Source organism: Eulemur rufifrons, chromosome 11 (genome assembly GCF_041146395.1).
Source record: "Eulemur rufifrons isolate Redbay chromosome 11, OSU_ERuf_1, whole genome shotgun sequence".
Lineage (NCBI taxonomy): Eukaryota > Metazoa > Chordata > Mammalia > Primates > Lemuridae > Eulemur > Eulemur rufifrons.
The window spans coordinates 3,742,187-3,765,248 of NC_090993.1; the positions used below are offsets into that span (position 1 = coordinate 3,742,187).

At 42.3% G+C, this 23,062-nt stretch overlaps 1 protein-coding gene across 3 annotated transcripts in view; it reads left to right on the plus strand.

Moving 5' to 3' along the window:
* SMYD3 (SET and MYND domain containing 3) overlaps positions 1 to 23,062 on the plus strand; it is a 393,664-nt gene that overhangs the window by 293,223 nt on the left and 77,379 nt on the right. For 2 of the 3 annotated variants that reach the window (XM_069484635.1, XM_069484637.1), the window contains exons 6-8: positions 7,956 to 8,023; positions 9,569 to 9,671; positions 17,943 to 18,053. In XM_069484635.1, the coding sequence (XP_069340736.1) occupies positions 7,956 to 8,023; positions 9,569 to 9,671; positions 17,943 to 18,053 (282 nt within the window). The remainder of the gene's footprint in view (positions 1 to 7,955; positions 8,024 to 9,568; positions 9,672 to 17,942; positions 18,054 to 23,062) is intronic. The other variant, XM_069484636.1, reaches the window with a different exon arrangement.

Sequence of the window (23,062 nt, forward strand, 5' to 3'; positions counted from 1 at the left end):
TAATGAAATAGCCTCAGGGAAAGAACAATGGACAAATTTGTGAATATCATTTCAGTTTTGGTCACTATTATCAAGGGCAGTCGTTTAAGGTGTAATAAGTTCTGTTGTGAGTAAAGCCCTTATAAATCGAAAATGTGTATGGGTTTTAGAAAGGAAGCATGTTATCCAGAGGGGCTTCATTTGCTAACATTTGGCAGTTTCTGGGAAAGATGTGAAATAGAAAGCACAATTTTATGATTGCTCTTACTTATGATATTGGCCTTGATAGTAATTTCAGCCATGGCAAATCATTGTTGAGTTTTTTGTATGTGTAGTGTGCACTGCAGACCGACTTGTGGCCGGATCTTGAAGTGTAACATACACCATTGCAATTCTGGAAATGGTCGAATATACCAAGGTTTAGGAAGACACATTTCCAAGTATATTGAGATGAGTAAAGAAGTTTTCTTAAGATTATTTGTTACTTGGCATATATTATAAAGTGAATCTGTAAAATCCTTAATATTCACAGTATACAAAGATAGTTTTAATTTTTTCATTTAACAAGTGGTATACATATTTTAACTTGCTTTAAATTAGTTTTGTACAAGAAAAGACTTAGTAACATAAACTTTTAAATGAAATATTTTTGGTAAGATGGCATCTTGTGTTCATGACCTGATGTTTAACATTCTTATAATTTAATCTTTAAGAAACCAGCTAGATTATATTTTATAATTTCCATGTTTGTTTTTTGAATCATGAGATGAGAGAGAGGTTTTAGGTAGCTACATACAAGCACTTTTCAAATAATACGCTGGAGACTTTAATAGTCTTCATGCCATCTGCTAAAAATAAAATTATGTATTCATTATGTTTCTAATGTTTTTTCAATATTAGAGATGTCTTGAGGTGCTATAGAAGAATTTCTACTCAGTAAGTCATTATATGATGAATCTTGGGATAAATTTATAGAATTAACATTTTCAATGTTCCTCCTTGTTTTCCTACATCCTCGCTTTGTGTCTTGTTGAAAAATTTTTTGAATTTTAAATCGAACAGTAATTGTACGTATTTATGGAGACGAGTGTGATGTTTTGATATATGTATGAAATGTGGAATAATTAAATCAAGCTACTTAGCACATCCCTTATGTCACTGAGCATTGTTTATGGTGAGACAGTTGAAATTTGCTCTTAGAAACTTTGAAATACACAATACACTGTTACTAATTGTAGTCACCATGCTATGTAACAGATTTCAAGAACTTATTCCTCCTGTTCAACTGAAACTTTGCACCCTTTGACCAATATCTCCCCATTCCACTCCCCTTCCCCGTCCCCCCTCAGCCTTTGGTAACCACTCTATTTACTAAGAGTCTGACTTTTTCAGATTCTGTATATAAATGAGATCATGTGGTATTTCTTTCTGTGCCTGGCGTATTAGTTCACGTAGCATAATGTCTTCCAGATTGACCCATGTTGTTGCAAATGAAAGTATTTCCTTCTTTTTAAAGGCCAACTAGTATTCTGCTATGCACATATAGTACCTTTTCCTTATCCATTCATCTGTTAGTGGATGCTTAGGTTGATATAATAGCTATCGTGAAAAATGCTGCAATGAACATGAAGGTGCAATTCATGTTCATTGAATTGCAATTATATTGGATGTATACCCAGAAGTGGGATTGCTTGATTATATGGCAGCGCTATTTTTTATTTTTTAAGGAACTTCCATACCATTTTTCATAATGGCTATACTAACTTACATTCCCCCAAATGGCATTTGCAAGGGCTCCCTTTTTTCCACATCCTCACCAATATTAATCTTTTTGTCTTTGTGATATTAGACATTCTAACAGGTATGAGGTAATATCTCACTGTGGTTTTGATTTGCATTTCCCTGATGATTAGTGATGTTCATTTTTTTACGAACTTTTTCGCCATCTGTATGTCTTTGGAGAAATGTCTATTCAAGTTCTTTGCCTATTTTTTAATTGGGTTATTTGTTTTCTTGCTATTGTGCTGTTTGAGTTCCTTATATATTTTGGCTATTGACCCCTTATCAAATGTATGGTTTGCAAATATTTCTCCTACTCTATGGGTTGTTTCTTCACCCTGTTAATTGTTTCCTTTGCTGTGCAGAAGCTTTTAAGTTTGATGCAGTCCCATTTGTCTATTTTTGCTTTTGTTTCCTGTGCTTTTGGGGTCCTATTTACTGCTTGATTTCTGTCTTTAACCAGTAGTCCCTTAGGTTTGCAAATAAAATAACATATGACTAAGGAACAATGAAAAACTCAGTAATGTCAAACCGCCACGAGGCTGGCAGTAGAGCAAAGACACAGCTCAGCGACTGAGTCATGAGCTTTAGTCCTTTGTTCCTACCTTAAAGCACGCTCACTGATAAGACATGGAGGCTCTCTAGCAACTTCCTGATAAAGGGAAAGTATAAGTATAATTGTTCTAGTTATTAATTTTATTACAGTTGACATTGAAACAGATGCCAAAAACCACCCTTTCTTTTGTAAACCCTTCTGGAAGCATTTCTGTGAATCCTGGAATTTGTGAACCATCATTTGGGAAATGCAAGTTCTTCTCTCCTGAGCTGACCTCCTTCCCCAGATTGGTTCCCTCGCATTGTTACTCTGGTTTGGAGATTGCAAACCCTTTATCCTTAGGGCCAGCAAAAGATTGTAAATTTCTGACCAAAAGAGGGAGTGGGACGGGAAAGGCCTGTAACTGAGTCCTGAGCGATGCGTGGACATTGGCCACACAGATAAGAGGGATAGGAGGTGAAATTTCAAATCCCTTTAAGGTTTATGAGACCTGAAATAGATCTGTACTTAATAAAATGTCATTATTCTGTGGGTGGAGAAAAATATGCCCTGACTAAAATATTGTGCTTTTAAAGTTAGACAATTAATAGGTCTGGGAGCAGTGGGGGAAGGAGGCAATTATTTTGTATGAAAAGCTCCACTTTTGGTTTTCATACCACCGGTTCTTCCTACTTCGATTCCCTCTACCCACAGAGCTTAATAAAATGAAGCGCAGTGAGCTCCCTTTGGAAAAGTCACCTTTAGTCCCTCTAATTAGTAAATTCCATATGTCTAAACTCCTCTGTGCCAAATATTCTACTCATTCTTTAAATAGAGAAGTTATAAAAAAGATGGAAATGGTTTTTGAGGAAAGCACTTTATATTTGCCTTCAGGAACTGAGTTCCTGTTGAAATGTGTGTTTAAATTTATATATATTTTTTGAAATTGAAGGTATTATTTGCAGTAGGCTATGTAGAAGTCAGTAATTGGGGGAAGTGGGCTAGGAAGCGGCTGAATTCTTCTGTTACCGTGTAGAAATTACTCAGTGCTGATTGGTGCAAATTTTCTTAGGCTGTTCAGCTTTGCCGTTACAAGTAGCAATATGGTGGCGATTTTCTTTTGCGTCTCAAACATCTCAATCTTTTTGCTGCTATAATAAGAAAAAGTTCTAGTGCTGAAAATTTGGAGAAATTTGAAATTTGAACATGTGATATATAAAATGAGCATCTATGTCTCTGAGGTATTCACTTTGTGTTCTGTTGTTGCTTACTATTTGTGTCTATTCTACAGAGGAATTTTTAACCTTAGAACACAAATAATTGTCAGATTCTGGATCTAGAACCCGGAACAGATTACATAAGAATTTCATTCATAGATTATTTTTAATTTCACTGTAGTTATTTTTATAAAATAGGTTCAGTGACCACTAGTGCTACTAGATTTTTGTCATCTAGAAAGGCTACAGTGTTATGTTATGAAGTATTCCAGTTACTTCAAAGGAAAAATTATGAAGAGTAAACATAACTTTATATTCAATTATAAGATAATTTTAATATATTTTTTAGTTTCAAGCCAAGGGAAATATTTTTAAAGTTAATACTCAAGCTTAATTTTTAGAAAGAAAGAATTCTTTACCCTAATTGCTTTTATTTTTATTGAAATAATCTCATTGATATACTTCTCTAAATGAATCTTTGTGTGAAATATTCATCCATTATTTATTTAACCTGTACAGTTTCCTATGAAAACTGTGTACGCAAAAAACAATACTTTGAAAAATGTTTAAACTTTCATTTCTGGGCTTTATTTTCATTCTTTTATTTCTTGGTGATAAAGAGAAATTCCTTTCAAATTATCACCTGAGTATACACGGATATATTATCTACCTATTCTTTCATTTAAAAAAGAAGAAACGTTAAGAGCTAACTCATATATTCACTACTGCTATCAGTTGTACATGTCAAAAATACTTGCGAAGTTCTTCCTAATTGATACGGTGCTGAATGGAGCCAACATTTTTAATAAAAGTGAGAGTAGACAAAAAACTAAACTTTCTATTCACTAGCTCAGGAAGACTAGTATAACTCTCCGAATAATACAGATGAAGACCTTGTCTGGAATTTTTACATGGAATTTCAAAACACCCTACTTAATTGTGACCCACTTCACAAGGTGAGAGAGGAGGGTGACAGATGGATAATAGTGAAAACAAGAAAAGGAAGAGAAAGGAGGAAAGTAAAGAATAAAAGGAGAAGATGCAAGAGAAGTGTTCAAGGAGAGAAACCTGAGGTCTGTCATTGATTCATTCAGCAAATATTTATTTTGTGCCCCATGTATCAGACCCTGGTATTAAGCAGAGAATCAAACAAGTCCTTGTGCTCTTCCGATGGGGAAGACTTTTGTCCCAGCCACTGGTCTGGTTAGAACAGATGAAACAAAAAGTGAGCTGGACGGGAGAAAAAGAATGGGCGAAGGGATCTGAGCAGGTGTGTTATGAAGACGGTGCCGAGGACAGGAGAGATGGAGACTAACTTGTCCCACTACTTTTCATGGCACGACTACATCCACCTCTCTCCCTCCACATCCACATGGGACCTATGATTTGTTTCTGGCATCTTCCCGGACCCTTTTCTGGATAATGAAGTATTATCCAGATACTGAGGACCACACCCATGCGGCCATCCATTTATTAGAAATACACTTACTGGTGTCTGCTGTGTGCCAGGCACCGTGCTAGGCAGAGAAACTGGATCTCGGCCCTCTGAGTATTTTACAGTGTTATTGTGTGTGATAGGACAAGTCAGTGGGCAAATAATGATTCAGTGTGATAAATGCTGCTAAGTGTAGGTAGGGGTGAGGAAACACCTCCCAGAGGAAGAGACGACCAAGCTGACATTTCCTCTTGGTAGCTCTTCCTTCTTAAAAATTCCATCAGAATAAACCTATTTTGGAAAAACCTTTCATTTGCTTCCTAGTTTAGGAAAAAACTGTTTTAGTTTGACCCAAAAGTTAGCCAGTTAGATCTGTTTGACCTGGCCTTTTGTTGGTGGATTAAGTCAACCAAAGTACTGATTATACTGTAAAATATGTGTTAAAATTTATAACCCCTCCCCAAAATTTATATGCATTTTAGAATGTTTAAAATTTCAAGATAAAAACACAATACATTTCGTCCTATATTTTTACCATCCACTTTATTATAAATATTAATACAGAGAGACAGTATACTGTTGTAGCTTAATGCAAAATTATTGCCCTAAAACAACTTAACTGGTATTTATTTAAAATATGAGTATCTACACCAATTTATTTCCTGATTGGAAACTGCAGTTTTATCAGACTTTAAGAGGAAAAAGTGCTAAATGCTGGTAGGTTGCACAAGATTTCATATAAAAGCTGTTTTTAGCAGTGGAAGAATCTCAAAGGACTGAATGCCTTTTCCATACTTTGTGTTCTTTCATATAAACCTGATTTAGAGAAATTTGTTGTCACTGCTTGTTCCTTTATAGGAAATTTATACCAAGTCAGCATCCATTTGTAATCACTGGCTTATTTCAAGTCTGTAGTGGCCTCTTTTACTTTTTTTTTTTATGGGCTTTGTCATGTTTCATCCTAAATTTATATCTCCAGCCTTAACGGCTCCCCTGAACTCCAGTTGCTCATTCTTAGTCTCGGCTGGGCTGTCTAGGAGGCCATGTCAAGTTTAACACAACTAAAACAGAACTGTTGGACTTTGTCCCAACCTCCTGCAGCCAGACCTGTTCCTTTTACATTCTTCCTCCTCTTGATAAATGGCAGCTATAATCTTCTGCTTGTTCAGGCCAAAAACTCAATTGCTACCCTCGACTCTCTGCATTCCCCGTGAGAGTCAGTCCTGGTGGCGGTGCGACCCCGTTCTCCCTTCTGCCGCTGTCAGCGTCTGAGTCACCAGCATCTCTCACCTGAGCTGCCGCAGGTGGTCTCTTAACTGCTGTCCCTACTTCCAGTCTTGCCTGTTGGGAGCCCATTCTCTACACAGCAGCTAGAGTGATCCATTCTGTCCTTGGCTCAGCATCCAGTGGCTTTCTGTCTCATTCAGAACAAAATCCAAACATGGCCGTAAGGCCCTGCGTGATCTTGCTGCCTCTCTGATGTCACAGTTTACTGCTCTTCTTCTTACCTGCTCTGCTTTGGCCAGACCAGCCTTCCTGCTGTTCCTCTGCAACCAAGAGCCTTCCTGCTCGCGGACCTTTGCACTTGCTCTTTCTCCTGGAATGAACCTTCACCACCTGGATACACAGGTGGTCATTTCCACAGTCCCTTGAGGTCATTGCTGTAGTGTCAACTTAGCCTAAAGAGCTTTCCTGACTACTTTTCCCTCTGTCCCTTTATTTTACCTTATTTCTCTCCTTAGCACTTATCCATATGGGACTTTTTTTTAATCATTGAGGGGTTTTTTTTTTTTTTTTTTTTTTTTTTTTGAGACAGAGTCTCACTCTGTTGCCCAGGCTAGAGTGAGTGCCGTGGCGTCAGCCTAGCTCACAGCAACCTCAAACTCCTGAGCTCAAGAGATCCTCCTGTCTCAGCCTCCCGAGTAGCTGGGACTACAGGCATGCACCACCATGCCCGGCTAATTTTTTTCTATATATATTTTTAGCTGTCCATATAATTTCTTTCTATTTTTAGTAGAGGTGGGGTCTCGCTCTTGCTCAGGCTGGTCTCGAACTCCTGAGCTCAAACGATCCGCCCACCTCGGCCTCCCAGAGTGCTAGGATTACAGGCGTGAGCCACCGCGCCCGGCCTAATCATTGAGGTTTTAAAAAATCTGTCTCTCCAGCTACAACTTAAGCTCCATGAAGGCAGGGACTTTGGTTTTTTCCTTCGTTGTTCTTTCCCCAGCATCCGTCTGAGACAGTGATGTGTGGCTGGGACCTAGATTGTCTCGTTCCAAGTCCACTGCCCTTTCCGTGGCTCTGTGTGGTCTCTCGTACGTGAACCTTATTCCACAAATGAGGTTTTTAAGTTCCTTGAGTGAGCACAGTGATTGCATTTTTAAATTTCTTTTTTCCATACCCCTTCCGCCCCCACATAGGGTGTAGGACTGTGCCACATACTGAGTGACGGGTCCCAGGTGCCTAGTGAATGCCATGGCTTGACTAAGTGACTTCCTGAGTGCCTTGCGGTCTGTCATCAACTTGGATCACAAACTTCACTCTTTGTAATAAAAAAAAAAGTCAGGCCGCTCTTACTCAACAGATAAACAGTGGCATTTGGAAACTGCAGGCAGTTTGAGTGAAAAAGCATGATATTGTAGGATTCTAGTTTTCAGTAAATAGTTTATTCGTATTCTGAGTTTTGAGCATTTCATGTAACGGTGTCACTTTGGGGGACAGGGGTGATTAGATTGAACTTAATAGCTCCTGTGCTGGCTTAAGCCTCTTTGTTTTTTGTTTTTCCCCAGGATGCTGGTATTTCTGCACTTAAACACCTGAAGTTCTTCAGGGGGAGTATGTTCTAGATAAATTTTTTTGCAAATGAAAGAGTGTCAGTGTTTGGCTTGGATCTTTCCAAAGCAACTATTAAAAGGCTCTTACGTTTTATTTTGAAAATTTTTATCCTTTCACCTACAGCATTTCCTAAGAGACTCTAGTAACACTGATTGTGTCTCCCTTGGTTTCACAGGTGATCTGCAACTCTTTCACCATCTGCAATGCGGAGATGCAGGAAGTTGGTGTTGGCCTGTACCCCAGGTATGGTAGACAGTATTTCATTTACTGGAAAACACAGCTTTAATTCCTCCCCAAATCCCAGCCCTTCGGAAGTAGGTAGAAAGGCAGGTGCAACAGCTGGCTCAAGAGCCAACCTGGAAACTTAGTGATAAATTACAAGAAAATGGAAAATGTCAAGTTTAAAGAAAACGGTTTTGTAACCACACATTATATGCTGTGGTATTAAGAAAGAGGCAGACCTCAGAGCTGAATTCTTGTTCTCCAGGGGACTTTGCAGTAAGAGGTTGAGGACTGTGGGTGCTGAGTAACCATCCGGCTGAGATCTGGTTCTTCATTGGACCCCTGCCCTCATCTGATTCCCCAGCCTCGTAGGCTGAAGCATGTGATTATCTCGCCAGATTGGCTGTGCTGCGCCAGCTGGTTTCATTTTGTCCTTCGAGTCAGCATCCTCTGAGCTCTGTCGCTCAAGGAGGCAAGACAACTTCCAGTGTTCGTCCCTCTGAAGTGCTCTCTCCCCAGCTATCACTGCGGTGACCCTTAGCACTGAGCTACTGGGCTGTTTTTCCACGAGTACCATAGTCACTTCTAGTTTCATTTTGTTTGTATGCCGTCAACATCCAAATACAAATTTAGACTTCCTTATAATTAATTGTGAATCTGAGGATTCAGCTTTTTTTTATTCTCTTCGGCGTCATTAGCTGTAGATCAGGTCTCTTGCTGGTGCTTCTCACAAAGCAGTAACATAGTAACCGTTCAGAATATGGGCTCCGAATTCAGGCCACCTGGTTTGGAGGCAGTCTCCACTTACTAGTCGTGTGTCCTTGTCGTTGGACAAGTAATTTAATTTCTATAGATCAGTCTCTTCACCTATAAATGATTCTCATGAGATTGTTACGATGATGAAATTTAATAAACACGCTGAAGTACAAGAAAGTGTTTACATAGTAAGTGTTGACTCTAATTATTAACAATTTATGGTAGCAACTTAAATCCATTCCATTTTCCAGATGGTAAAAAATGTACCTCTAAGGTAATAAAAAGACTGGACCATGGCCCAAAACGCATCAGGATCTAGTTAGCAAGATAACCGCTCTGCATTTAAGAGAGGTGACTCCTGATTGTCCTTCAGTGTGGACGCTCTAGCAGAGGTGGCAGTTTCTCCAGAGGAGCTCAACAGATGAGGGCCTGTGTGGGAAAGGGCAGCGGTATTTTGGTTGGTGCACCCCAGTATCTCAAAGATTATTTCTTTGCAGGTCAGTTTTCCCCCCATCTTCATGTTGGCTGGTATCTAACGAGTTAACTATCTTCTTACCGCTACCCCCCAAAAGGACCCACAAAATGTTTTTATTAACAAATTCCCTAATTAGCCTCCGTCTTGGGGCGATGCACTTCACAAGAAGTGGGCCAGTGACATTTCTGTGATTGCACCCTGAGTATTCAGTCCCTAGTGCCACCTACAGCTGCCCCCCCAACCTAAGGTATCTCTTGCCCATTGCATTTATTAAATGGAGCTGTTTGACTTTGTCTGCTGAGCCATTATGGTCTCCCTTGTTTTTTTCTCTGCAGTATGTCTTTGCTCAATCACAGCTGTGACCCGAACTGTTCGATTGTGTTCAACGGGCCCCACCTCTTACTGCGTGCCGTCCGCAACATCGAGGTGGGGGAGGAGGTAAGGAAACTCGTGCCACCCCCTGGATGGCCCCCTTTCCTGTCAAAGACCCTCTCAGCATGGCCCATCTATAGAGCCACCTGTGCCTGAGGGGACAGCTTTCCATTGTCCTGCCTGTGAGAAAATACATAGTGCAGTTGCCTCTACCCAGCAACTGATTGTTACTTCGCCCAAATTATACGTAGACTAATTTTTTTTTTTTTGCCGCTATGCTTCTAGATGATAACGGTTCCTATTGTGTGTGTGGGAGGTGTTTATGTGTGTGACAGAGGGTGTACGTTTTACACATAGGCATGGGAGTCGTTAAATCTCAGTGGCAACAGCCTGTTATCCCTGCAAGGGGTCAGCCTTCCATGGGCAGGGAGGGTCGCCCAGCTTGGGAATGGGGTCCCCAAGGCTTGTTCACTCCCAAGACCACTAAGTGCTATTTGAAGGTCATTACACTTTTTTTTTTTACTTTGTGTTAGTAAAGCAAACGGCTGTTACTCTTTCAGGCTGTCTTTGGGCCTTTACAAACCCATCAGCATTTCTGGGTGATCATTTAAGCAAAGATGCAGAAGAAATAGAGGACAGGGAGTGTCACTTCCAGCAGCAAATTGGCCTTGACCCCTCCAGTTTTACAGACACTCAGCATCTTCTGACGAGGAGCCGTAACAGAAGGCTGAGGTCTCTCGAGACAGCTGTACACAGGCTGGCCCAGGGCTGCTGAGCCTGAGCCTGCACGGGGTGGCTCAGTTCCTGCCTGTGCTAAGTTCCGAGTTACGGATTTTTACACTTTCTAGAACCCAGTTTCCTTCTACCTTCCAATTTGGTAAAGTGGATATTTATTGCAAGGAAAACAGTATCATAAGCTTTTATTGCATTTATGCAGCACTCAGCCAATAAAGCTCACCTCAGAGGGACCATATTTTATGTAGAGAGGGGTTTGGCTTTGACGGGCTCCCTCCAAACTGATTCTCAACTGAATGAGCCTCTTACACAGCCGCTTTCGGAATTCCCAGTTTTTAGGCCAAGTGTCCTGCATACACTGGGATTTTGAATTAATGACATGGAAAATTTAGACATTTTTTCTTGGGACCATACATGACCTCATGGCAGATAAGAAAGAGAACCACCATCTGTTTTCAGCAATATTAGTTTGCTGAAGAGTAGGGGCTATTGTTGATGATGACGATGTTTTAGCAAACGAAAAAAAACAAAAAAACAAGTAACTTGACAAAGGAAACAAAAACTATTAGAAGTGGTTGGAGTTTTTAAAAACAACAAGAAAACTTCTTTGTATCTTGTTTTCTGGGCTTGGTGGCCAGTTATTCTGCCTGGTTGGTTTTTATTTATTTGAGAAAACACGTTGTCTTTTAGTGCTTATTTCAGTTTTTTATGTCTTTATCTTTCTGTAGCTGGACCAACAAGCAAGTGTTTCCTCTTGCTTAATACAAAACATTTCTGCTCAGTGTAAGGCCCTTCAGACTCAGATATTTTCCTCTATGATACCTACCAAGGCATCTTCTCAAGAGAAAGAGGATTCTTTCCATAAATCCTTCTTACACCAGCTTAAGAAAATAAAATTTTTTCCATTGCATTATATAGATCTTGATGAAAGACATTTCCTCTGATGAGTTCTCCTTCCTGTCTCTGCCCCTGTTTCTACCTGTCTTAGTGTTTTACACCCTTCACGGCCCTTTGCTTTGGTCTGAATGTGTCCCCCAAATATCATGTACTGGAAACTCGATCCCTAAATCCTTATGTTGACAGTATTTAGAGGTCGGCAGAGAATGCCTCTGAAGAAAGATGCCTTGGTAATTAGGATTAGATAAGATCATCAGGGTGGGGGGGGGCGGTCCCCACGATGGGACTGGTGGCTTTCTAAGAGGAGAGGCCTGAGCTGGCACACGCTTGCCCCCTCACCACGTGAAACCCTCCGCATTCAGTGACTCTCTGTTTAAGTGCCTGTTAACTTGGGCGTCTCTGTGAAGACCAGCAGTGTCTCTCGGTGGGGACACTGTTGGCATTCCAGATGGAAGAGTTTTTCGTGTGGGACGGTGGGGTCATTGGCGAAGACTTGTGTCCCTCGCCCCTGCTCAGCTAATGCCTGTAGCCACCCCTGACAACTAAAATACATCCTGTACGTTTAAAACTGGCCTCTTGGGGCCGAGGTAGGGGAGAGGAAGCACCAAGAGAAAAGACATTTTGAGGCATCGAGTAAGTGGGGTGATTCCTATTTATTATGCAAAATATAGCTTTACTTAAATAGATCAAGTGGCTAAATTTAGACATTTTGGTCATCTCATAGCGTCATCTTTGCACTTGGCTTTACTGCTCACTGGGCCAATCACAGTTTTAAGACGGGCTATTCGGAGTGTGAGCACCAGCATACAGGCCCCACGAGGGAGAGCAGACAGTGCCTGTAACAGAAGATGCTCAGTCTGTGTTTGTCGAGTGAATGCATGAGACCTGTTAAAGACGAAAGAAGAGGCAGAGTAGACTCTTAAAGCCATTTTTAAACTACCAGCTGTCCTCAGATGTGCCGCATGGCCCCTGGAAGGAAAAGAACATGAAAGCCCACCCATTGCCAGTTTGAGACGGGCACGTTTCAAACCTCACACGGGGAGAGCAGGAAAATTGCACAAGGCTCCACAATAATAGGAGTTGCCATGGAAATTTCTTACCCTTTGTTCCTTTCCACATAAATCCATCCTTGGGACCATCTTTGGACCATTTCCCTTCAAACTAGCACTTTTGCTAGTTCATAACACTTAGCTGTTTAACGATTTCCATCATCATGCTGAGTTATGGGGACTTCTTATTTTTTTGGTTTTGGTTTTTTTTGTCTCCTCATCCAGCCTCCCCCTGCCGAGAAATGTTTGCAGTATCACTGAAGTCACGGCTCACTTGGCTAGATTGCTGATGGCAGCCCTTCCGGAGTTGTGTGAAGCTATGAAATGCATTTGATGGTCTGATAGTCTTATAAAACACGGATCAGGGCAGAAGACTGGATAGGCCAGGCCATCCTCATGGGACCCCCTGGTTAAGGAACTTGTAGCTATTATAAATAACGCCTTTTGCTGCCAGCTTTCTCTGGAGCCGCGTCGGTTGGGAGAAATATGATTTACATAAATTGAACGTATCAGTATCCCTAATGTCAGTTTTAACCTAATGTGTTTGGGGATGGGGACAGTCTGTTTCTTCTCTCAGTCATGATGTTTGCTAAGCCGTAAGAGATTCACTGTGTGCTTACTGGGTAGCAGGACTGGAGTAGCCGTTCTAGAAACTTTGAAGAATACAGAGATTAGTAAGATCCAGTCCTGTCTCTGGGAGCTCAGGGTATAGTTGCGGAAACTGCCAGAGAGCAGAAAACAGTAATATTTAATAGAATACGATGAGCACGGTGGTATAAACGTGCACCAGCCTTTACGGAAATTCAGAGCAGGGACACCCCTGTGGTTAGTTAAGGGCATGGTTGGGAGCAGCTAAGAAGCTTCCAGAGAAGTGACTTGTAGACTCTGAAAGGATCCAGAGAGTTGAGCAGGGGAAGGTGTGATAGATACAGAGGCCAGGGACAGATTGGTGAGTTCAGTGAGCAAGAAGCGGCTCTCGTCAGTAGACTGGAGACTTTAGATGTGACCAGCAGATCAAGGAATGTGTTAAGGACCAGACCGACCAGACCCTTGGGGCCTTACTACAGAGCTCAGCTCAGCTGAAGGTTGCCCAGTACGGGCTGCTGTGCGGGAGGGACTCAGGAAGGATTTGTGGAAGAGAGGACAGGCAACGGGACATCATTGAGGGGTTTGAGCAAAGGAACCGCGTGACCAGGTTTCTCTATGTGTAGGCAAGCTTGGGGTGATGTAGCGATCCAGGCAGGAGGTGACAGTGGCAGCCTGAAGTCAGGGGGGAGGTCAGGTGGTGGCATGTGACGGAGGGGTCTGAAGAATGTAATATTTAGAAGCTAAAATTAGCAGGCTTTGTGAGACAGAGAGACAAGCATGACACTCGGCTTTGACTTTAAAATGCGGTGAGAGTTTTCAGAGTCTCTTCTCAGTTCAGAGTTAGTTTTAGCAGTAAAATTTGTAACTGTGACAGTGTAATTCCAGAAATGAAAACAAGGTCTAATTTTAATTTGGCCTTATTATCCACTCAGTTGCAGATAATGAAAAGATGGTTTCATGGAAAAGGGGTTCATTTTGCCTTGAGATTTTCATGCAAGCAACATATTCAAGATCTAGAAAATCTATTTTGTAGTACTCTAAGTTGGAAGTGATGTATGTGTTTTCTGTAAGAGCTGAACTAAAATGGCAAAGCAGTGGTCAGTGGCATTAATATTTTAATGCAATTCTGTTCTGTGCCTTTAAAGCATCAACTGATCAATGACCAAGTTTCATATGTATGTTCTCACTAAATGAGCCCTGCGTTTAATGAGCAGATATTCCATTACAACTGTGAGTCAATGAGTCTTTAATAAAGGTTTTTATCTTAGGCTGGTAAAATGGTCTTAGCTCTCATTACCAGTTAGTAATCTGGCTATTTTTTTCCCAAAAATATGAATAAAAAAATCATTTTGCCATTGAGCCCCTCAGCTTTGATACAGTGTATTTTGCAAACTCCAGTGGCATAAAAGAGGCACAAAGGGAAAAATGGGTCACCTTCCCTGGGGAACGTGACAGTGCTCATTGGAAGAGGCATATGTGAGCCAAGCTGGAAGGACGCGCTCGCTCTTAACTGAGTGTGGAGGAAGGGGCCTGGCCAGCTTAGGCAGCAGTGCCCAGATGCACGCTGGGGTGGTGGCATTGTTTCAGGGGTGCAGCAGCGGATGTAACTGTGACAAGTTGAGGTTTAGGGACAGAGCTTGAGGCTAGAAAAGCCGATAGAAAATCCACTGGGAAAAGCCTTACGTGCCTTTCTTCATAGGCAGTGAGAAACCATCCCAAGTCTTCACGTAGAGAAATGACATGGGCAGATGGGAGTTTAGGAAGATGCCTCTCCAAGCAATTTAGGAGATGAAAGGTGTATTGCGGGCGGCAGGGAGTCCAGTTAGAAAGCCGTTGCCTGGTCCAGGTAATGGCTCCAGGCAGTTACCAGATTCCAAGGGAGGCTTTAAGAGGCTCTTTATGGGGGTTCAATGAAATAACTGGTCTCGTGCTGCCCATTCCCTGCCTGGCACGATCGCTTGCGAGTTTTGGGCCCTTGTAGTAAAAACTTGAGTCAGTCAAACCATGCTTTGGTGTGGCAGGGCCTGGCGTGGCTCTGCTCTGGGCGCACAGTCACCCGGTGGCGACTGCTGGCTGAGCTGATCTGCGGGCAGGGTCTGGTGATGAAGAGCCACCGGGCTGGATGGAGAGTTGGGGTTCCAGAGTTAACCCTACATGGAGATTGGCTCATTTTACTACCTCACCTCATGTAAAGAACCTGGGACCCAGAGAGCCTGATAATACAAGGTGAAAGCGTATACTGCCCCAGCCTTACCTGCCACTGTGTTTCAAAAAGTGTGCTTAGGAATTGCCTGTTCGGAATTTGCAACATCGTGTTCTCTAGAAACCAGAGGAGCTTGCCTGGCGTAACAGCCTCTTGCACCTCAGAGGAAGCCCCGGCTTTGGATCGTTAGGCAAGAGAAACATTCGGGGAATTAAAAAGTGGCCGTTGTCTCAGCCGAAGGAGCCCGGTTGCTGCAGAATGTTGCCAAGCACAGACTTGAGTACTCAAGGTTGGTGGGGCTGCAGCAGCTCCTTCAGAAGCCACCCTCTCCTCCGGCGTCCCCAGAGGCACGAGGAGCAGCTGTGTTGTAAAAACAGCAGGAGGCTGGAATCAAGAGATCTGGGTGCAAATGTCAGCATTACCCGAGTCCACGAACTTTGCTGGTTTTCCCTGTTCCGTGACGCCAGGTGCAAGCGTGTCGTAGGTGCTCAATAGCATCATTGCCTGTGTTTCTACGGGCAGGTACTCCTGCGTCTGTGTATGGAGCAGTGTGTTATGGCTGCCCAGCACGTGAAGCATTTATGGAGAGCCAGGCTGTGGCTTCTGTCAACCTAGGGGTGGCCATGGTGGCCAGGCCAGGCCTCCTCCCACCCCACCCCACCCCTACAGCTGTAGCGAGGCCTTCCCCGAGCTTCATTCTGTGTCAAAGAGGATGCCCTTCTCTGCCCTGCCATGATTTCAAACAAGATCATGCTTTATAGACATGAGATGCTTTCTTTTAAGTATAAGAAAAACCACATGGAGTGTTTTGCTCTAGGGAGTTTTTGTCATCTCCTTCAGTAGATAATTCTGCCTCACTCGTCTCCTGCAATATCCCCTTCTTCCCCTACCACACATAGCCCATCATTTCCACATTTAAGAGCAAATAAAGACCTAATTTATACAGTATGGTGCAAGCTGGTATGTTTTCCAGAAAAAGAAAAACTAGCCAAGGGGGAGGAATTAGGAGTGCCGGGGAGGGATGGGAATTGAGCTGTTCTTGTAAATAGGGTGCTCAGGTTAGACTTCAGTGAGAAAGTGAGTTTTAACTGAAACTCCAAGGAAATGAGGGAGCTCCCCACAGTGGAGCTGGGGGAAGGGCAGAGGCCCCCAGGGCACAGGCCTTGCGATGGGGGAGTATATGGAGCAAGCCAGGGAGGCCGGGCTGGCTGGAGCAGTGGGGGGTGGGGGGAGGGCGGGGAATGAGTCAGATGATGTGAAGCTGTTGCTTCTCCAACTGCCTGTGATGAAATGCAGTGGCTCATGCCTGTAATCCCTCAGCACTTCGGGAGGTGAGGCAGGAGATCACTGGAGGATCACTTGAGGCCAGGAGTTTGAGACCAGCCTGGGCAACATAGTGGGACCTCGTCTCTACCAAAAATTAAAAAATTAGCCTGGCATGGTGGTGCATGCCTGTAGTCCCAGCTGCTCAGGGGGCTGAGGCAGGAGAATCGCTTGAATCCAGGAGTTCGAGGATACAGTGATCGCACCACTGCACTCCAGCCTGGGTGACATAGCAAGACCCTATCTCAAAAAAAAAAAACCCCAGGATGATTCCGAGATTTCAGCTTAAATAACACAAAACATGAGTTACTATCAACTCAGATTGGGAATGCTCCAGCTAAGATGGAGCACGTTGGGGTGGGAAATGAGGAGTTTTGTTTTTACATATTTTCAATTAGACTTTCAGTGCCTAGGAAATCTAGTTAAGTAAAAATGTTTAAACATCATGATGTTGCCTAGAGACCTATGACTTAGGCCAGGTGTGATGGCTCATGCCTGTAATTCCAGCATTCTGGGAGACTGAGGTGGGAGGATCATTTGAGGCTACGAATTTGAGACCAGCCTGGGCAACATGGTGAGACCTCATCTCTTAAAAAAAAAAAAAAAAAAAAAAAAAAAAGCCAGGTGCGGTGGCATGGGTCTATAGTCATAGCTATTCAGGAGGCTGAGGCAGGAGGATGTTTTGAGCTTAGGATGAGGTTACAGTGAGCTATGACTACACCATTGCATTCTGGCCTGGGTGACAGAGCAAGACTCAGTCTTTCTTAAAAAACAAACGAACAAAACAAAACAAAAACCAACCAAAGACCTGTGACGTAAAGTGGACTCTTAGGGCTAGAGAGTAACCCAGGGAATCCTTTAAGTATATCCTCACTTATAACCTTTCACAATCCAAAACGGGATATTTACTCTGTTTGAAAAAGTCTAAAGAAATCAGTTTAAGAGCCTCCATCAATGATTACACTTTGATGTCAAACTCTCCCCATTTGAAAATTATTTCACATTTTTTTACGTAGCTACAAATAAGAGAACTTTCTCCTTTTCCCTAATTTTGAAGATACCAAATTTGGATAACCCTGAATTCCATGAGGCAGCTATAGAATTGGTTAGAATTTAAGAGCAATCTGCCTGTATCATCTGCTACCCATTTGATTGCCAGGATTAATTTGGCTTCTCTGATTCCCAATTATTATAGAATTTATTACCAAACCTTGATAATACCAGACACATGATAGCTCTTGGTATTTTACTGTTTAGCGAAGAAAAGGTAAGGTACAAACGTGTGTAGAGGTGATGGGCCCAATTCTTTAAAATAAATACATGATATAAATGTGCTCAACACATAATAAAGGCTGAAAAGAAATACATTAAAATTTTACATGAAATGATTTGGGTAGAGAGACCGTAAGTGATACTTTCTTTCTCATACTTCTTGGTGTGGAGTAAAAACAAGTTTTATTCTAATAATTAGCAATACTAATAACTGTTAAAGAAAATAAGCATGACAGCCGTGTGAAATGACCTTCTCTCTGGCCTCCCCAGCTCACCATCTGCTACCTGGACATGCTGATGACCAGCGAGGAGCGTCGCAAGCAGCTGAGGGACCAGTACTGCTTCGAGTGCGACTGTGTCCGATGCCAAACGCAGGACAAGGTGTGTTGCGTGGAACCAGATGGGGACAGTGGTCTTTCAGGGAACTCTGCTTTTATTTCAGTAACCCCAAAGTGCCTGGTAGGAAAACAGGTTAATCAAATAAGGCATCGAGCGGCACCTATCTTATTTTGTGATACTTCTGTCGTTCACCAAGCTGAGATTTAACCAAAGGTAAAGGATCTGTGGAGCTTAGAGTCTAGTGGGAATGTAGGCATTGATCATGTAATTAAAAGAATGTTGAAGGCCAGAGTGTTACTAGAACATAAAGCAAAAGGGTTGAATTAGATTATTGTTAATAATAGCGATTGCTTTGTAATAAACACACCAAGTTGTACCTAGTTTATTTCTTTAAATTTTTTCTGTAAATAAGGTTTATTGAGGTATAATTTGTTATACCAAAAATTCATCCCATTTAGTAAAGCAGTTCTGTGGTTTTAATGTGTAGTCATGAAACTGCTGTCAAACACGACATATGTTAATAGGATGGTTCCATCCCCCAAAAAAGCTCCCTTGTATCTCTTCGTAGTCAGTCCTACCACTCTAACCCCAGCTCCTGGTAACCGCCGATTTGTTTTTTATCCCTGTACTTTCTTTCCTTTTATTTTTAGCTGACACATAGTAATTGTATGTATTTGTGGGATACAGTGTGATATTTCGATACATGTATACACATAATGTATAATGAGCAAATCAGGTTAATTACCATATCCATCACCTCAAGCATTTATCATTTCTTTATGTTGTAAACATTCAAAATCCTTTTTTTTTTTTTTAGCTTTTTGAGAATACACAATAAATTATGGTTGACCATATTCACCCTACAGTGCTGCAGAACACCGGCCTCGTTCCTCCTCTTCCCGTCCTCTGCTCTCCTTCCGGCCTCTAACACCCACAATTCTCTCTACTTCCATGATCTAAATATTTTTTTAGCTGCCACGTCTGAGTGAGAACATGTAGTATTTATCTCTCTGTGCCTGACTTATTTTGCTTTAACATAATGTCCTCCAGGCTCATCCATGTTGCCATGAATGACAGGGTTTCATTCTTTTTTTCATGGCTGAACAGTGTTCCATGTGTACATACCACATTTTCTTGATCCATTTATCCGTTGGTGGCCATATAGGTTTATGGCATGTCTTAGCTGTTGCGAATAGTGCCACAATAAACATGGAGGTGCAGGTATGCCTTTGATATGTACTGATTTCCTGTCCTGTGTATAACACCCAGTAGTTGGATAGCCAGATAATACGGTAATTCTCTTTTTAGAATTTTTAAGAAACCTCCACACTGGTTTTCCATAATGATAATACCAGTTTACATTTCCGCCAAGATTATGAGCCCTTTTCCCCACATCCGCACCAGCAGTAGTTGTTTTCTGTTTTTTTGGTGTGTTGTTTTAGCTGTGGTAAGATGATATCTCATTGGTTTTGATTGGCGTGTCCCTGGCAAAGGGTTGGCCTCCTAGGACTGTCTGCCTACACTGAATTGTTCAGCATGGTGTCATACGGCCGTCCTTAGGTGCAAAAGAGGCTGGGAAACTCTATTTTAGCTTTTCAGTCTATACAAGAGAAAGACAGGGAGAAGAGGGGTGTCAATGGCTTGGGGGTACTGAATCCACAGTGTCTACCGTATCTGTTGAGACCATTTTCTTTACTTTCTCGTGCTAAAAGTTTATTTAACACTATTTGAGGGTTTTCCAGGGAGACAGAACCAGCAGGTGTGTGTGGAGAGAGAGAGATTTATTGTAAGGAATTGGCTCATGTAGTGATGGAGGTTGTGAAGTCCCAAGATGCTCAGCTGGCAAGCTGAAGCCCCAGCAGAGATGATGGTGTAGTTCCAGGCCACGTGTGAAGAACTTGGATAGCGAAGGGTCTAAGTTCCATTCCGAAAGCTGGCAGAATTAGGCTAGATGACCTTAAGGCCGCTTGTGCCTCTACTATCCTGTATCTCTATGAAATGGTTCCTAGCGGAAGAGGGTAGGCATATCCTCAGATGAGAACATAAATTTAGTTTGCAATTCGCTTATCACTTACATTTTTAAATTTCCATTTATCTCTGAGAATCTTGTTCTTTTCAGTGATATAAACATTCCTCTGAAATCTCCGTACTGTTGATTTGCTTAGAAAAAAATAATACAGAGGTAAATTGGGCCGAGTGCATTTCCCAAAGATTTTAAATTCAAACTTAGTTCAGTCAAAATTAATTTTACTTCAGTTCCTGGACGTAAAGTTTTTCAGCTTATTCTTTTTGCTTTTCTTGGAACACAGAAAATGCATCTCACCAGGTTTCTGCATCAAGCGAAGTTGATGTTCCTACATCTGCATATTAGCGGACTAGCACGGTGTTGGGTTTCAGGAAGGCAGGAACGCTTTTAATAGGAAGTGTAATTTGCGTGTGCTATGTTGGCGTTTGTGACCAGCAGCAGCTTAATTTCTGGAAGAAATAACTTACCAAGGGGAGTTTTGGGATGATTTGGGTTCTTTATGGCTTGTCCAGGTCGGAGTCCAAGGCAATAGAAGCAGAACAGACCAAATGGGCTGAGGACTGAACCAAAGGGAGAAACAATGTCTGAAGAAGAAATAAAAGAATGTTAGAGTTAAAGCTATACGCAAAGGAAATGAGAGTCTTCTGCCCAAGAAAAAGATTTTATGGTAACTTGACTCCATTTGAAATGTGAGCAATTGCTTAGAGGTCATTAGTAAACCACTTTTTTTTGTTGTTGTTGTTGTTTTTACTTTTCTGCTGCCTGCCTTTATTTTGTTAAATTAATTGTGAGCAGAACTGCCTCCTGGTGGGCTGACGAGCCCAAATGGCTCTGAATTGTTTTCTAGTTCAGCTTTTAACAACGTAAGCAGAATGTGTTTTCTGTTTCTAAAGTTTGCGTCCTAACCGGATTATGTTATCTTCAGGAAGATTAGGAAGACATGGCAGGGAATTGAAGACCAGTCTTTGTGTATGTACATGTGTGTGTTTCCATTGTTCAATACTCAAAATCTAACATTAGTGCATGTTGCCAACGTCTTCCTTCTTCAGACAACCAGCAGAATGGGTTTCCCCAGAGTGAAGGCCTCTGTTGACTTCATGACCACATAATCCCATCTGCAATGTTGCCATGAGATACTGGGAGAGGTTTCTGGGCACGGGACAATGGGCTGTGAAGTTGGCCGAGAAGTACACAAGGTAGCTATTGTGTTTGCCTTGGAAACATTCTGATCACCACATCACAGGATGTGGCTCCTGGTCGCTGCCTCCCCCAGAGGACAGGCACCTGTGCGCCCCCAGCTCCTTCTTGTGGGTCTGTTTTGTCCAAACGTCTACCTCAGGGGTAAGAAGACCACAGCTTGTGGTGACGTGAATTCCATCTCACATGTCCAATTCTTGCACAGACATCCTTTTCTGCCGGCTTCGGAGTCGACAGGAAGCTCAGGGGACAGAGTAAGCGATGGCAGCTAAGGTGGCTCCAAGCAGGTGTCCTGGGCACCTTGCCCAGCGCACGGCCCGCGGGGGTGTTCAAGGGTCCCAGAACGAGGTGACCCTTTCTCAGAGGATGCTGTAAATTAGAACACCTGCGGAAGCTCGGGGCACTCACCGTGTGCTGTACCTGGCAGCGAGGTGCTCGGCTGAGCTGTGTGCCTGGTCCCAGTTCATCTCCACGACCTCAGTCCCGTTCTGCAGGTGGGGTGACGGGGCCTTCCGAGAGTATAGCCCTGACCATTCAGCTGTGCTGTTCCTGTAACTCTATGAATACCCAGATAAACCTCCCTACGTTACTTTTTAAAAAATTGGAGTGTAATTTGCATTTAGTAAAATTCACTCTTTTTAGCATACAGTGCTATGAATTTTGACAAATGCATCCGGTCTGTGACCACTACTGCCATCAAGATGTAGAATCATTCCGTCGATACCGTCCCCCAAATACCTTCACGCCGCTTTGTATCAACCCTACTCCCACTCCCAGCCCCTGCTAACTAACCCGTGATCTGCTTTCTCTCGCCATAGTTTTACCTTTTCCAGAAAGTCCTATAAATTAACCAAGCAGCCATTTCATTCTGGGTTCTTTCACCCAGCGTAATGCATTTGATATTCAGCCAGGCTATTTTTACACACATTTATAAATATCTCCTCTTCGTACTCGGTTCCTTCTCACTGCCAAGGTGGTACTGTACTACGTGGCTCTTGCACGGTTTGTTTATCCATTCTCTAATCGAAGGACATTTGGATTCCTTTCCATTTTTGGTGGTTATTAGTGAAGCCACTGTAAACACTCACATACAGGTTATTGTGTGAATATAAGTTTTCATTCCATTTGGGCAAATACCTAAGAGTGGGGTTGCTAGGCTGTGTGGTAAATATATATTTAACTTGATAAGAAATTGCTGTACTTTTTTCCAAAGTGACCCTCACATCCTGAGTTCCCACCAGCAGTGAATGAGAGTTCCAGCTACTCCACATCCTTGCCAGCCTTGGTTTTGTCAGATTTGTTTTTGGTTTTGTTTTTAATCATTCTTAATGGATGTGTAGTGATACTACATTGTGGATTGAATTTGCATTACTTTAACAACTTGTGATGTATTTTTTCGTGTGTGTATGTGCCATATGTATATCTTACGTGGTGATATATTAGTTCATATATTTTGTCTATTTTAAAAATTGGATGTTTTCTCATTGACTTTTGAAAGTTCTTTATTCTGTAAACAAGTCTTTTATCAGATATATTTTGCCCCGAGTAGAGTGCAGTGGCCTCATGATAGCTCACTGCAACCTCAAACTCCTGAGCACAAGCGATCCTCCTGCCTCGGCCTCCCATGTAGCTGGGACTACAGGCACGCCACCGTGCCTGGCTGATTTTTTTTCTATTTTTTAGTAGAGACAGGGTCTCGTTCTTGCTCAGGCTGGCCTTTAGACTTCTTTTCTTCAAAAGTCACTTCATTTGTTTACCCTTCATTTTAAAATACCCCGTGGATGTCCCAGAGGCTCAGTTGCAAGAACATAGTGTATCAGGGAGCTGC